Genomic DNA, 17,205 nt, shown 5'->3' on the forward strand with positions numbered 1-17,205 from the left:
CTCTTTTCATATATCTGCTCAGGAGATACACATCCAGATTCAATAGTCCACTTTATTATTGTAACAAAACATGATCAGAATTATTTACAATTGAATAACATTCAAAAAAAACTAAGACATGAATGAGGCAACATTCTTCTCTAACAGGGTGGATGGGGGTTACATGGATGTTTTACAGTGAAACATGTTTTACTCTACATATTTGCCAAGGATGTCAGCATCACGGAACAGGAAGTATTCCTGAAAGACAAATGGATATATTAAAATAGACAATCAATACACAAACTAATAAATATGATAGTTGGACAATATCAAATGATCACTTATCATACATCTAATAATAAAGTAGAAAACAGTTCTAAACATGCCTTGTCTTCCAGGTTGACTTTAGTTCCTCCATACTCTGGCAGTAGGACCTTCTCTCCAACTTTGACACTCATGGGTGTCAGCTTCCCTTTCTGAATGACATCAGTAGAAAAAAAGATGTATATATTGTATCCTATGTGGTCCTTGAAGTTAAACACTTCTAATCTCTAGGCATTGTGAAATCTGATAAACCAGTTAGACAACACAGACAGACTAAGCCACAATTGTAGACAGACTCCAGTTAGTTACACAAATCATACATAAGCTACTGTTTAGCCAGAGAGAGTGAGATTGAAGTAAAATTACCTGGTTTGTGGAGCCTGGTCCCACTGCCACCACTGTGGCCTGTAGAACCTTGCCTTGGGCCTTCTCTGGCAACATGATGCCCCCCTTCGACATAGTCTCTGCAGCCAGACGCTCCACCAGCACCCGGTCAAACATGGGAAGGAATTTCCTGAAAGCCTAAAAGATGTAGGCGAACGGTTTTATTTATGACGGAGACAATGTACAACAAAACGTTGCAACGGATTTCATCTACATAGCTGATCTGAGGTTGAGAAGTGTTGGACTCTTCTTCAGTGAGTGCTTGACATTCCAATTGTTATACCCTCAAATTGCCACTAGGTAGAGTTTGATCCACTGTGTGAACTGATAAAGGCTTGAGTAATACAAATTGCATGAGAGGGGCCCCTTCAATAGCCAAAAGGAGATGTGTTGTAACCATCTGCTGAAAATAAGGACAATTTGGTGGGGGACTGTTTATTTAACTAGGCAAGTCAGTTAAGAACAAATTCTTATTTACAATGACGGCCTACTCCGGCCAAACCCAGACGACGCTGGGCCAATTGTGCGCTGCCCTATGGGACTCCCAGTCACGCCCGGATGTTATACAGCCTGGATTCGAATCAGGTACTATAGTGACGCCTCTTGCACTGAGATGCAGTGCCTTAAACCGCTACGCCACTCTGGAGCCCCAGTGTACACCATTCAAAACCTTAAAGGTGGATTCCAAGAGTTCCTGGTTTGGTAATTGTAGTTGCTCTTTTTGAACGGCTATTTTTTTGTGAACGTCTGAAACCGAATCACATCTGTGAAAGAGACTTTCATTTGGCTCCCTGACTTGCATACGGTTAGGTCTACTACTGTTTTTTGAGCTGGTGGTATGTACATTTAAGTGCTACTGAAAAAAAGGGCACTTTGGGATCTAAATTAACATATCTTTTAGCTGAATGTAGCCAAATGAGCTTGCACACTGAACACAAGAAACTAGTCACTAAAGGTATACATAAACCTACTACAGATTAGTGGTACTCTACGCAAAAATAGTTGAAGGAGTGAGCGAAGCTGAAGATATGGTGGATGCCCCGCAGGCTGTGGAGATTGTCATTCAACAGTGTTTAGGGAAACTGATATGCTGATCATGAAGGTGGATTGTGGCTTTTCTTGCACATGTGATTAATTGTCCTGCCCAAATGAACAAGAAGTCCAAGGAACTGGCCATAATTGTATCTGCGGCTGAAAGGTTATTGGGTCTCCAGGACTTCACGGCCGAAACATTGCAAGGAATACTGTCCAAAGATGCTCTTCCTTCTCAAGCCCCAGAGTCTGAAGGGATCGGAGTTGACGTTTGAATGACTAAAGGAGTACATTGATTTGTTTCTTTGTCTTTTATTTATTTGGAAACAATAGGAGTATACTAACCCGTACAGTGGGTGGCGGCATACACCGCACATATTTTTGCGGACCACCAATATACCATAGAAATATAATTAGTGGAACCTTCCTCTACTTGTAACTGTACAGGAAATCATGTGAGGGTTTGTTACTGCCCTTGACTACTAGCAGTGTCCAGGCAATTTCAAGTAGAGCCTGCCAAAGGCAATGTTAGTATTCACCATTGAAAAGGTGTAAAGCACATTTCCCAAACCTGGTCCTTGGGACCCCAAGGGGTGCACATTTGGGGTTTTGCCCTAACACTGCACAGCTAATTAAAATGATCAAAGCTAGATGATTAGTTGAATCAGCTGTGTAGTGCTAGGGCAAAAACCAAAACATGCACCCTTTGGGGTTCCGAGGACCGAGTTTGGGAAACCCTGGCGTAAAGCAAGCAATTGTTAGATATGATGTAGAATGATCTTTAAGCTAAAACTACTCAGAGTATGGATTCTCTCTGTGGCCAGCATAATGCAAGGAGCTTAGGAGTCAACATTTTGAAGATTTGCAACACCAGCTGCCTGTCTGGTAACAGATGCATCTTTGACCTTGAATGAAGGTTGTCGGTGAGACAGGGGACACCGGAGGGTTTGTGGTTCCAGGCAGGGCTCTCCAACCCTGACCCACAGATAAACATATATACTAATCATGGCTTTGATGTTAGACTAAATTCCAGAACAGGTCAGGGAGTGTGCTCACACACCCCCACATGGGCCCAAAAATCTATCAAACTTAATTTATCACATGCTTCCTAAACAGGTGTAGACAAACAGTGAAACCTGGGCAAGGCTTTGTGGGGTTTAGTAGGCTCAAGGACCCAGACGTCAAGAGAACATTGAAAACATTGAACACATAAACAAATAGCATTCAAGGTCTGTTCTTCAGTGACTGGGGTTTCAGATCCCATTCTAACATCTTTAGAATACTGTGCAATATTCCCAAGCAGAATTGTGTAATCTATGACTAGTTTTAGGATATTACAAGTGCGGCAAAATTAATGGACAAATAAAATGCGGTGACGCTATTGCACATGGGGTCACCGCGTCTGCGTTACCCGGAACTGGTTGATAGCCGGTAATTATTTTTCGTTGTGCAAGGATAGACAGTGAAATAAACTAGAACATACAATAGGTCATATAAAATACCACACTTGTGCACATAGCATCAATTTAGATGGCAACAGCAAATGCTTCTACTCATCAATTTATTCGTTATTCATAGTTTACTACTACCCATCAATTACAGTGCCAATTGTGAAACTGGTGCTGGCAATTCTCTCCATATATTTATATATATATATATATATATATATATATATATATATATAATATCCAACGATTTTGAGATTGATGGTGCAAAATAGCAAGTAATCTCGAGCTAGCTAATTTAGCTAACGGACAATCAGAAGTGTGGGACAATGCATGGCAGATCGCATAGGTCATATATGACACACCTTTACACAGTAACAGTAGCTAGCTAATCTGATAAAGTCCTCCTGTATTCTTGGTCATGCCTGACCTTGCCTGCGAGAAATCAAAGCATAGGTTAGCTACTACAATACAATATGAAACTCGGAATGCTAACTCTGCTAGTGACAAACATGACATTTTCCATCCTAAATTATATTCTAGCTATGTGTTTTTGATAAAGAATGTCTTACCATTTGTATGTGAGAGACCTTGTAATGTTGAGCACCTACTTCTTTGAGCGTGGATTTGACACACTGAACGAGAATCTCCACGTGAGGAAATATCAAGAAATGGTTCGCGCATGCGTGTCGTCAAATGTCCTTACTTTACTGTTCCTGGACAGTTTCAGTTCCAAAATATTCCATTATATAAAAGTAACAAAAATTCGACATAAGGAACTCGCCAGAACAGTTGTGAAGAAATGATAATTTATGTTTCATGTGTTCTCATGTGATTGCAGTTTGCAGCAATGTTGCACAGTGTGTCAACTTTGAACCCCCTTTTTTCTCCAATGGCGCATGAGAAAGTTCTGGAACATGGGGCCCTGGAACGAGAATATCAGTTAAACGTGTAGTTTTATTGACAAGTTAAACACACAAAATAAATGATTTTCCTAAAACAAAGTGCATAAATAGCACAATTATTTGACATAATATGGTTTTGATGTAAAAAGTCCTTCAACTTCAGGAAATATTTATATATATTTTTTCCTATGCATGTTTAGGGGTGGACCGGTAAATTGCCCGGATGCTAAAGGCAACGTGCATTGTTGCCTGTCTCTGTTGCACAACTGCTGTACCATTCTTTTCCACGTTATACCATCTTGTCTCCTTCAGACGAGCAAATCGTGTCATCATTAAACAACAAGTAAGTACTATTATGTCTTCGTAACATTTTATAGACCTTAATGAGCATCAATCTAAACAACATATTGTCTGAAACGTCATGCTTTTGTTAGCTGAACATATTTTCAAGCCTGTCATGCCTCTCCAACAACGACATTCAAATAAGTAGCTATCTGTGCTAACGTTAGCTAACTAGCCTAAGTAGGATTAGGAATGTAACGTGCATCCAAGTTGCCATAATTACAAGACACTGGTAATTATGGCAACTTGACTTGGCTGTCTTTCTCCAATACTTTCCCATTAGTCTTGGTATTTACGTTTAATTGGTATTTCGATGGTAGTTAGTCGCGTAATTGTTTTCATATTGATTGTCATGTCCTCTCATCTTGATTTAAATAATGAGAGCCCAATTGGTCACATTGACTCACGTCATGACATGCTGTACCTACAAGAGATTTGATCGCCGTCACAATTTATTCCAAAAGATTGTTACATTTATCTAGATTTTTTTTCTCCCCCCACTCAATCTGCATTTGTCAGATATTGAATTCTGTAAATCCGAAGTTAAAGGGGTGAGCAGTCAACCCAGTCCGGTCTTGTCCAAGCTCGATCTGGGCTAGTGTCTACTCGGGTTGCTATAGGCTGCATATAAATAAACCTTTGCATTTTCAGTTCACAAATAATGCTTTCTTTTGTCTTAGGGCATCTTTACTACATTTTCAATTAATTCAGTAGCTAGTTCATTCATTTGGGGAAGGCATTAAACGTTACTGTGCACGTGCCATATGAGCAATTTGACCTTACGCTACATGTCCTGAACACACGTGGGCAGAATCAGGAAAAGAGCGGTTCGAGACATACGTCACAATTTAGCAAATCTCAACAAACTCCCCATCAGATACAACATTAATTTGTAATCAGAGATTAACAACCAAGTGCAATAGCCCTCATATGCTGAACATGGAATTAGGCTGCTACTTGATTATTATGCAGAATTCTAACGACACAGATTTCCTATTAAATGAAATCTAATTCCTAATTCTATGGCTATCTTGTCCTCTGCCCTCGGTTTGGGTTCTGTGGAATAAGAAATTCTGCCAAATCATTCACATGTTGACTAACTCTTATGATAGCCTACTGTGACAGTTTATTAAGATTCTCTCCTTTTGAGACCATGACCTGTTAAATAAGTTTGGCATTTAAATGTCTTGGTCTTTCTGCAAGACATCAAACACACATTTGCATGTGTTCGCTCTGTGTTATGGAAATGATGTCCTTGAGAGTTTCGGTGTATTGCATCATAGGTATCACTTCATTCGTTGATTCTTGTCTTACAACTCTTTCTGTACCAGGAGTGGTCACTAGGGTGTACTTGCCATTGTCACCTCCAGACATTGTCCATATGTGACATCTGGACTGGGGGAGAAGGTGTTTTGGGAATGATCCGGAAGGTTCATGTGTTACAGGCCAAACAAGTAGTTTGCTACTTTTAGCTATTACCAACACATTGAAGTGTATATTAAAAGGAAGGGCCTGATAGCCAACAGCTGTTGCCACAACGCAGGCTTTTTGAGTGGACTATGACATAGTAAATACAGTTCTCTTTCTCCCCTTCAGAGATGTTGCGTCTACCCACAGTGATGAGGCAGATGAGGCCAGTCAGCAGGGCCCTGGCCCCTCACCTCACCCGGGCTTACGCCAAGGACGTCAAGTTTGGAGCCGATGCTCGGACCATGATGCTGAAGGGAGTGGATCTGCTGGCTGATGCTGTCGCCGTCACCATGGGACCCAAGGTAGGAGAGGAGGGACTTGCTATGACCATGGGTTGCGGTATTGTGGTGCCAAATGAAATATACAATTCTGTACGATTTTTACATTTCACTCTGATTTCGTGGAATGTACGAAACTGCTATGTAAATCCAATCCATTAGTGTTCCACTTTTCATTTGACTCTCATTTCCACCCGAAGAACCCTGTGCACCACAGTGTCTTGTTCCAGGTGCTGTTTCTGGCAGGAACAACTGAACACAAGTGTTTTGAGCTGTATCCTTTCCCCCTCCCTTCCTCCAGGGTCGCACAGTCATCATCGAGCAGAGCTGGGGCAGCCCCAAGGTGACCAAGGACGGTGTCACTGTAGCCAAGGCCATCGACCTGAAGTGCAAGTACCAGAACATTGGTGCCAAGCTGGTCCAGGACGTGGCCAACAACACGAACGAGGAAGCGGGAGATGGCACCACCACTGCCACCGTGCTGGCCAGAGCCATCGCCAAGGAGGGCTTTGACAGCATCAGTAAAGGAGCTAACCCTGTGGAGATCCGCCGTGGCGTCATGCTGGCTGTGGAGACCGTCATCAACGAGCTGAAGAGGATGTCCAAGCCAGTCACCACCCCTGAGGAGATTGCCCAGGTAACCAATTGTGTTAAGAATATTGATTGCTCAAATAAGTCAATATTCTTATCATTTCATATCTATTCAATTGATGCAAATTATTGTTTTGCGAGATGCGATATCTATATTCTACTTTATATTAAGATAACCTTTTGATGGTGACTAATGTTTTCAATGCTTTCTGTTCTGTCTGCTAGGTGGCCACCATCTCTGCTAATGGAGACGTGGAGATCGGCGCCATCATCTCCAACGCCATGAAGAAAGTGGGCCGCAAGGGAGTCATCACTGTCAAGGATGGCAAAACCCTTTATGATGAGCTTGAGATCATTGAGGGGCTGAAGTTCGACCGCGGATACATCTCCCCTTACTTCATCAACACAGCCAAAGGTAAGGTCCCCATGACCCCACCACCAAGCCCATCTTCTGCTGTTTTGGGGCTTTAAGATGAAGAGAAATTCCAGCACACTGGTGATCTTGATGCTCTACAGATTTAATGGGTTTTTATGGTCTTGATGCTCCACATTTGGCCATTTTGGAGCTTTTACATCAACCGTCTCCCTCATCTCTGCTCCTCAGGCCAGAAGTGTGAGTTCCAGGATGCCTATGTGTTGCTGAGTGAGAAGAAGATCTCTTCTGTCCAGAGCATCGTCCCTGCCCTGGAATTGGCCAACCAGCACCGCAAACCTCTAGTCATCGTGGCCGAGGATGTTGACGGAGAGGCCCTCAGCACCCTGGTCCTCAACAGGTCAGTTCCCTGTCCGTTAAGCACCCTGTGTCTCAGAGAAGCAGTTCTGATCTGGGATCGGTTTTGGCTTTTAGATCATAATTATATGCACGGGGGACCTGATCTAGGGAAAGAGTCCAAATGAGATGCTTTGTGAATACAGGCCCTTGTACTCAGTCGGTGTCCTTTATTTAACCAGTAAACACCCTTAAGTACCTCTTTTTGCTCTCCCCTTCACATTAACACTGACTGACTGCCTGGGCCAAAGGGACACAACCAGCTCACAGGCCTGCAACAATAATATAAAGGGCTTATCTATATCACCAACATCATTCAGCTCTAGGTATTAATATATGACTGAAGAGTCAACCTCAATAAAGCTGTAGACCCTTTCACAATTCCTGCCCTCTCTTTATGGGTAGAGGAATGTGTGTAGATGTAGGGAGTCAGTCAGTTTGGTGGAGTGTTATTTTAACCTCTACAACGGCTGCATTTACACAGGCAGCTCAATTCTGATCTTTTGCCACTAATTGTTTTATTGACCAATCAGATCTTTGGCCAATAATTGGGCAAAATATCAGAGTTGGACTCTCTGTGTAGACTTAGATGCTGGAGGGTGTTGGGTGTGTTATCAGGGGTTCTCAAACTTTTTGGGGTTGGGGATCCCTTTTGTGATGGCATTCATTGCAGGTTAGTATTTTTTTGTAATGAATTTTGTTCTGGAGGCAGCTCTGTAGTGTGGTCACTAGCTGGCACACCCACAGTCATAAAATATGATTTTAAACCTAACCTTATCCACACTGCTATAGCCAATTTTCACTTTGCAGCTGGCCTATCTAAGGGGAACTCGCTCAGGTCTGTCTCCAGGACAAAACGTGTTATTAATCCGAACACAATTTGAGTGAGATAAAAATAGGATACAAGGAGTTTTACTATGACTTCAGCAGTGCATGGCCAGACAAACCAAATCTCGTGCACTGGGAAGGAACATTTTTTAAAGGCCCACCTCTTGGCATTGGATACATTTTTGCAGTTTAAACTAATTTCCTGCAATACTTCAAATTTTGCCATGAGGCAGAGAAATTTGCAGTTTTAAAGCTTAAATTACAGTGCATTTATGTATACACATTTTGGAGGGATACAAGACGTATTGAATTGAAAAATATATAATTGGTGGAGTACTCTGGATACCAATATCCCTGTAAGCCTCCCAGTCCCATGTTGCACAGGGTTAAGAAATTGTATAGATTCACAATATTTTATTACACACTCTAAAATATTCCCACTTTGAGAGCCTGTATTATATTAACCTCTACTCTTTCTTTAGGCTGAAGGTGGGACTGCAAGTGGTGGCAGTCAAGGCCCCAGGCTTTGGAGACAACAGGAAGGCCCAGCTGCATGACATGGCCGTTGCCACCGGGGGCACTGTAAGATTACTTTTACAATACAACCACCCCATGGTCACATTGATCTATAATTACTGTAAGAATACTTTGACACCAACCACCCCATACTTGCATCAGTCCATTTTGATTTGAGAAAACTAATTGTAAAGCAAGATAAGTTAGTGCGGCTTGTGCAGTGCTTTTCTGTCGTTCCCCCTTCTACACAGAAACATGTCTCCTACTATCCTTGTCTGACTGCATCCCATGCCAGGCAGGGACGCTTAGTCTGACACTTCTACACTGGCATGATTTGCCAATCAATGAAGAGAGTTTGCGTAATCATGCTTATCCCATGGTTGAGGCTTTAACTTGGACCTGTTGTAATAATGGAAACTGCACCCTCATGCCTCTCTTGAAAGATGGGTGCCATTTTGAAATGTTCAATTAGGGCCAATGTATACCTGTTCAAATCCTGCCCTTTACTGACATCCCTCCCTTTCCCTCTTCCTTCTCTTTAGGTATTTGGTGATGAAGCGGTGGGCATTGCCCTGGAGGACATCCAGGCCCATGACTTTGGTAAGGTTGGCGAGGTGTCTGTCACCAAGGATGACACCATGCTGCTGAAGGGGAAGGGAGACACTGCGGCCATCGAGAAGCGCCAGGCAGAGATCGTTGAGCAGCTGGAGAACACCACTAGCGACTACGAGAAGGAGAAGCTCAACGAGAGGCTGGCCAAGCTGTCTGACGGAGTGGCTGTGCTCAAGGTCAGTCACAGGGCAGGGGTTAAGGGGGAGTGGGGAAGGGGGTCAGCTGGGCTCCCGAATGACACAGTGGTCTTAGGCACCATCTCAGTGCTAGAGGCATCACTACAAACACCTTAGTATGAAACCAGGCTGTATCACAACCAACCGTGATTGGGAGTCCCATAGGACGGAGCACAATTGGCCCAGCATCATCCGGGTTTGGCCAATGTAGGCCGTCATTGTAAATTAGAATGTGTTCTTAACTGACTTGCCTAGTTAAATAAAACATGGAGGGGGACATACGATCGCAGAGTGAAAGTCTTAAGAGTGTAGCGAGATGGGTAGCAGTATGATTTGATTGCTTTTTGTCCTTTTAATGTCCCTGAATATTGTCCAGTTTTAGTCTAGGCCTATGAAATTAGGTAGGATGTTAAAATTAGGAGATGCCTACTCTGAGACAAGATTTACATTTGTTAATGAGTCGCTTCTGTATCTACCTTGCATGGCAGAGAAAGTGAAAGTGTCACTGACTGTTCTGTTTTGTTCCAGGTAGGAGGAACGAGTGATGTGGAGGTGAACGAGAAGAAGGATCGTGTGACAGACGCCCTGAATGCCACCAGGGCCGCTGTGGAGGAGGGCATCGTGCCCGGAGGTGGCTGTGCCCTGCTGCGCTCCATCCCTGCCCTGGATGCCCTCGTGCCCATTAACACTGACCAGAAGATTGGTAAGTAGAGTTCCTACTCTGGATCTTAACCTAACATGCCAATCGGTTTTAATTTTGGCTGTAAAGTTGTTAGATTTTTCTTTCCAACTTCTGGACAGATAAGTATTGTAGCTTAACTTGGTGTATCACTTCCTGTCTCCATAGGAATTGACATCATCAGACGAGCCCTGCGTGTGCCAGCCATGACCATTGCGAAGAACGCTGGTGTGGAGGGCTCTCTAGTGGTGGAGAAGATCCTTCAGGCCGCGGGGGAGATAGGATACGATGCCATGGAGGGAGAGTACGTCAACATGGTAGAGAAGGGCATCATCGACCCCACCAAGGTATGGATGCTTCAGCTCGGCACTACTGTCGTTCACCCAGCGTACAAAAGATATAAAGACAGGTTCAGTTTTCTAGTGATTGGAAATGTACAGCCATAATGTTTGCAAAAGTTATTTTTAATTCAAGTGCTCATTCTGCAAATGTATTTGTTTTCAATAAACAGTTGGAGAGTAAATATATAGTTTACATGTTGTCAAATCTAAGCCAACCCTTTCTGTTTTGCCCCATAGTTGCTAAATAACCAAATGAAATGTATTTATAAAGCCCTTCTTACATCAGCTGATATCTCAAAGTGCTGTACAGAAACCCAGCCTAAAACCCCAAACAGCAAGCAATGCAGGTGTAGAAGCACGTAGACAACCCGTCTACTTATTTTTTTTCTACTTCCGTTATGATGTAATCTTTGGTTAGACTGACATAGCATAGACAAAAGTTGGCTGATGGCGGTATCACACGTTGTCTGATGATTTTGCTCCCTTTGCCGGTGTCTGTCTGTATTACAGCAATGACTGTCTCCCCCTACAGGTGGTAAGAACGGCACTGATGGACGCTGCAGGTGTTGCTTCTCTGCTCTCCACCGCAGAGTGTGTGGTCACAGAACTGCCCAAGGATGAAAAGGAGGCTGGCATGCCAGGTGGCATGGGTGGTATGGGGGGTGGCATGGGAGGTGGCATGTTCTAAGGCTCACCTCAAAGTGCTGTTTAGACTTAATGGCAGCATGAGGCTAGGGGGCAAATTATCCCTCCAACCCCAGACCTGCCTAAACAGACTGGCCATAAGTTTGTTGGTGCTGCAAATGGATGAACCCTACTACTTCTGCTGATTGTCCACCCTCTGTAAGACCGGACCAGCCTCGCCCAGCCTTACTCCGTCCCTCTACCCACACCTGACTGAGGCTCTGACCGACTCCAATCTGCACCGATGATTCCCCCCCCCCACACAGTTTACCTCACAAACATGGCAGTCTCATCATCCATCCTCAACATGCAAAATAGTCATAAATATAATGCAGAATATTCACTGTCAATTATGAAAGATGCTCACCAGTGAGAATAATGCAATGCTGTTCTTGATAAGTTGTCATTTGATATCAAATGGAAGTAATGAAGCCTGTTTGTGTGCACTACAGAAGTTCAAAAGAGAAGACTGACCTAAAATGGTCAAACACAGTATAGATGTAACACAATATTGATTTACAGAAGGGGGGGGGGTTGGGTTGCAGGAACAACACTTATTTTTTTGTAACCTTTTTGTTAATTTCAGTTTTCCAGGTTCATCCACAATGTTGGGAGGAACCATAACTGAGAGGGGTTAAGTTAATTAAAAAACAATTATTGCTGAGCATGAGCGTTTTCTTGTCTTCTCTGACCTGATTTTAATACTCATATTCTGTTACTTTAGAACTGAAAGAATAAATCAATACATTTTACTAAGAAACATGACCTTATGATTGGATAAGAGTGCCTCGTTTACTAGTAATTTAGCGGAGGGGACGGCTAAATCAGCTAAATCAGCTAAATGCCTTTCTGGCAAAGGGAGGGCGCAGTTTGCAGAGGTTGAATGGGTAGGTAGATGTAGCAGTTTGGGCCAGTGAAGGTCTAAGCCACACGTTTTAATGTTAAACCCGTTGGTGTCCTTGTGACCTGATGTGTACTTACTGCTCATGATATTTAGCCTACATTTTATTTGCTGTGTGTTCAATAGGAGCCACAAACTATCATGCGCGCGTGTAAGCAAGCGTTAAACTGTGCTACTCTATTTCTCCCCCTCTACGTTATGTCTTTGCAAACAACTGATCATTCAACGTGTTTTGTACAATGTAGAGATTTTGTGATTTTTTTTATTTTTATGTATTTAATAAAATCAAATGTTCTGAAGGAACAAGTGTATTGTGCTTTTTTTTTAATGACCAAACATACAACTTCAGAATATCTGCAGCTTTCAAAGTATGATACCAAACAAACGCTGAACTAGAATTCTAACAAAAATACATTTGAGATTCATGAACTACAGTGTACATTAAGTCTATGTTAAATTAAACCGCGTAGTGAGTGCATTCCCGCAACCACTAAGAGCATTGAAGTCCAAGGCGCAACTTCTCCGCTGTTTTAAGTATTGTGGCTACCACGCTGTAACCGCGTGACACGAACTCGTGCATATATACTGTGACGGAGCGAAGTCTTGCATCGCGGTCATCTCAATTTCTGCGTTGCTGCTCGTGGCAGTATCATTTCGCTGAATCTACACTACATTGACAAAAGTATGTGGCACCCCTTCAAATTAGTGGGTTCAGCTATTTCAGCCACACCTATTGCTGACAGGTGTATACAATTGAGTTCACAACCATGCAATCTCCATAGACAAACACCGGCAGTAGAATGGCCGATTTATTTTATTTTTTATTTATTTCACCTTTATTTAACCAGGTAGGCAAGTTGAGAACAAGTTCTCATTTACAATTGCGACCTGGCCAAGATAAAGCAAAGCAGTTCGACAACATACAAAAACACAGAGTTACACATGGAGTAAAACAACATACAATATATGATACAGTAGAAAAATAAGACTATATACAATGTGAGCAAATGATGTGAGAAGGCAAAAAAGGCCATGCTGGCAGAGTAAATACAGTATAGCAAGTAAAACACTGGAATGGTAGATTTGTTATTTGAAGAACGTTCAAAGTTAAAATATAAATAATATAGTGCAAAGGAGCAAAATAAATAAAATAAATAAATACAGTAGGGGAAGAGGTAGTAGTTTGGGATAAATTATAGATGGGCTATGTACAGGTGCAGTAATCTGTGAGCTGCTCTGACAGCTGGTGCTTAAAGCTAGTGAGGGAGATGTGTTTCCAGTTTCAGAGATTTTTGTAGTTCGTTCCAGTCATTGGCAGCAGAGAACTGGAAGGAGAGACGACCAAAGGAGGAGTTGGCTTTAGGGGTGACCAGAGAGATATACCGGCTGGAGCACGTGCTACAGGTGGGTGCTGCTATGGTGACCAGTGAGCGGAGATAAGGGGGGACTTTACCTAGCAGGGTCTTGTAGATGACCTGGAGCCAATGTGTTTGGCGACGATTATGAAGCGAAGGCCAGCCAACGAGAGCGTGCAGGTCGCAGTGGTGGGTAGTATATGGGGCTTTTGTGACAAAACGGATGGCACTGTGATAGACTGCATCCAGCTTGTTGAGGAGGGTATTGGAGGCTATTTTGTAAATGACATCGCCGAAGTCGAGGATTGGTAGGATGGTGAGTTTTACGAGGGTATGTTTGGCAGCATGAGTGAAGGATGCTTTGTTGCGAAATAGGAAGCAAATTCTAGATTTAACTTTGGATTGGAGATGTTTGATGTGAGTCTGGAAGGAGAGTTTACAGTCTAACCAGACACCTAGGTATTTGTAGTTGTCCACAAATTCTAAGTCAGAACCGTCCAGAGAAGTGTTGCTGGACAGGCAGGCAGGTGCAGGCAGCGATCGGTTGAAGAGCATGCATTTAGTTTTACTTGTATTTAGGAGCAGTTGGAGACCACGGAAGGAGAGTTGTATGGCATTGAAGCTCGTCTGGAGGGTTGTTAACACAGTGTCCAAAGAAGGGTCAGAAGTATACAGAATGGTGTCGTCTGCGTAGAGGTGGATCAGAGATTCACCAGCAGCAAGAGCGACATCATTGATGTATACAGAGAAAAGAGTTGGCCCAAGAATTGAACCCTGTGGTACCCCCATAGAGACTGCCAGAGGTCCGGACAGCAGGCCCTCCGATTTGACACACTGAACTCTATCAGAGAAGTAGTTGGTGAACCAGGCGACGCAATCGTTTGAGAAACCAAGGCTACTGAGTCTGCCGATGAGGATGTGGTGATTAACAGAGTCAAAAGCTTTGGCCAGGTCAATGAATACAGCAGCACAGTATTGTTTCTTATCGATGGCGGTTACGATGTCGTTTAGGACCTTGAGCGTGGCTGAGGTGCACCCATGACCAGCTCTGAAACCAGATTGCATAGTGGAGAGGGTGCGGTGGGATTCGAAATGGTCGGTAATCTGTTTGTTGACTTGGCTTTCGAAGACCTTAGAAAGGCAGGGTAGGATGGATATAGGTTTGTAGCAATTTGGGTCAAGAGTGTCACCTCCTTTGAAGAGGGGGATGACAGCAGCTGCTTTCCAATCTATGGGAATCTCAGACGACACGAAAGAGAGGTTGAACAGGCTAGTAATAGGGGTTGCAATAATTTCAGCAGATCATTTTAGAAAGAAAGGGTCCAGATTGTCAAGCCCAGCTGATTTGTAGGGGTCCAGATTTTGCAGCTCTTTCAGAACATCAGCTGAATGGATTTGGGAGAAGGAGAAATGGGGGAGGCTTGGGCGAGTAGCTGTGGGGGGTGCAGTGCTGTTGAATGCAGTAGGGGTAGCCAGGTGGAAAGCATGGCCAGCCGTAGAAAAATGCTTATTGAAATTCTCAATTATAGTGGGCTTATCGGTGGTGACAGAGTTTCCTATCCTCAGTGCAGTGGGCAGTTGGGAGGAGGTGTTCTTATTCTCCATGGACTTTACAATGTCCCAGAACTTTTTAGAGTTTCAGTTGCAGGAAGCAAATTTCTGTTTGAAAAAGCTAGCCTTGGCGTTTCTAACTGCCTGTGTGTATTGGTTTCTAACTTCCCTGAAAAGTTGCATATCGCGGGGGCAGTTCGATGCTAATGCAGAACGCCACAGGGTATTTTTGTGTTGGTTAAGGGCAGTCAGGTCTGGGGAGAACCAAGGGCTATATCTGTTCCTGGTTCTACATTTCTTGAAAGGGGCATGCTTATTTAAGATGGTGAGGAAGGCATTTTTTTTTTAAATAACCAGGCATCCTCTACTGACGGGATGAGGTCAATATCCTTCCAGGATACCAGGGCCAGGTCGATTAGAAAGGCTTGCTCGTTGAAATGTTTCAGGGAGCGTTTGACAGTGATGAGTGGAGGTCGTTTGACCGCTGACCCATTACGGGTGCAGGCAATGAGGCAGTGATCGCTGAGATCTTGGTTGAAAACAGCAGAGGTGTATTTAGAGGGCACGTTGGTTAGGATGATATCTATGAGGGTGCCAGTGTTTGCGGCTTTGGGGTTGTACCTGGTGGGTTCATTAATAATTTGTGTGAGATTGAGGGCATCAAGCTTGGATTGTAGGATGGCTGGGGTGTTAAGCATGTCCCAGTTTAGGTCACCTAGTAGCACGAGCTCTGAAGATAGATGGGGGGCAATCAGTTCACATATAGTGTCCAGAGCACAGCTAGGGGCCGAGTGGGGTCTATAGCAGGCGGCAACGGTGAGAGACTTGTTTTTAGAGAGGTGGATTTTTAAAAGTAGAAGTTCAAATTGTTTGGGTACAGACCTGGATAGCAGGACAGAACTCTGCAGGCTATCTCTGCAGTAGATTGCAACACCGCCCCCTTTGGTCGTTCTATCTTGTCTGAAAACGTTGTAGTTAGGGATGAAGATTTCAGAGTTTTTGGTGGACTTCCTAAGCCAGGATTCAGACACAGCTAGAACATCCAGGTTGGCAGAGTGTGCTAAAGCAGTGAATAAAACAAACTTAGGGAGGAGGCTTCTAATGTTAACATGCATGAAACCAAGGCTATTACGGTTACAGAAGTCATCAAAAGAGAGCGCCTGGGGAGTAGGAGTGGAGCCAGGCACTGCAGGGCCTGGATTCACCTCTACATCCCCAGAGGAGCAGAGAAGGATGAGTATGAGGGTTGGCTAAAAGCTATAAGAATTGGTCGTCTGTGACGTCCAGAATAGATAGAAAAAGGAGCAGGTTTCTGGGGGCGATAAAATAGCTTCAAGGTATAATGTACAGACAAAGGTATGGTGGGATGTGAATACAGTGGAGGTAAACCTAGGCATTTAGTGATGATGAGAGAGATATTGTCTCTAGAAACATAATTGAAACCAGAAGATGTCATAGCATGTGTGGGTGGAGGAACTGAGAGGTTGGATAAGGTATAATGAGCAGGGCTAGAGGCTCTACAGTGAAATAAGCCAATAAACACTAACCAGAACAGCAATGGACAAGGCATATTGACATTAAGGAGAGGCATGCTTAGCCGAGTGATCAAAGGGTCCAGTGAGATTCAGACAGCTAGCCGGGCCATAGGTAGCAAGCTGGTGGAAGATGGAGGGAGGTCTGTATTTAGCCACCTCGTGCGTTTCCGTCTGTGGATTAGTGGGGTTCCGTGTGGAAGGGGGGAGGGAGGGAGCCATACTGAAGAGCTCAGTGACATGGCACCATCATAGGATGCCACCCAGTTTGTCAAAGCCCTGCTAGCGTGCCCTGGTCAACTGCAAGTGATATTGTAAAGTGGAAATGTCTAGGAGCAACAATGGCTGAGCCACAAAGTGGTATTCCACACAAGCTCACAGAACGGGACCACTGAGTGCTGCAGCACGTAGCAAGTAAAAATAGTCTATCCTCTGTTGCAACAATCACTCAGGTCCAAACTGCCTCTGGAAGCAACACCAGCACAATAACTGTTCGGCTGGAGCTTCT

The 17,205-nt window shown here is 43.7% G+C and overlaps 2 protein-coding genes across 2 annotated transcripts; one reads left to right on the plus strand and one right to left on the minus strand.

Moving 5' to 3' along the window:
* Positions 1-34: 34 nt before the first annotated feature.
* On the minus strand, positions 35-4,020 carry LOC145850161 (10 kDa heat shock protein, mitochondrial). Its single transcript, XM_014173568.3, has 4 exons — positions 3,740-4,020; positions 673-828; positions 369-458; positions 35-240 (listed from the first exon to the last, which is right to left on the minus strand). Exons 1-4 carry the CDS (start codon positions 3,740-3,742, stop codon positions 190-192), a joined length of 300 nt encoding a protein of 99 aa, XP_014029043.1. The 5' UTR covers positions 3,743-4,020; the 3' UTR covers positions 35-189.
* A 251-nt stretch (positions 4,021-4,271) lies between these two features.
* Positions 4,272-12,023, plus strand: LOC106586369 (60 kDa heat shock protein, mitochondrial). Its single transcript, XM_014173566.3, has 10 exons — positions 4,272-4,415; positions 6,011-6,186; positions 6,464-6,799; positions 6,979-7,168; positions 7,358-7,526; positions 8,833-8,932; positions 9,409-9,654; positions 10,183-10,357; positions 10,502-10,680; positions 11,207-12,023. Exons 2-10 carry the CDS (start codon positions 6,013-6,015, stop codon positions 11,360-11,362), a joined length of 1,725 nt encoding a protein of 574 aa, XP_014029041.1. The 5' UTR covers positions 4,272-4,415; positions 6,011-6,012; the 3' UTR covers positions 11,363-12,023.
* The last annotated feature ends 5,182 nt before the right edge of the window (positions 12,024-17,205 follow it).

Source organism: Salmo salar, chromosome 25, assembly GCF_965601325.2.
Source record: "Salmo salar chromosome 25, fSalSal1, whole genome shotgun sequence".
NCBI classification, from domain to species: Eukaryota; Metazoa; Chordata; class Actinopteri; order Salmoniformes; family Salmonidae; genus Salmo; species Salmo salar.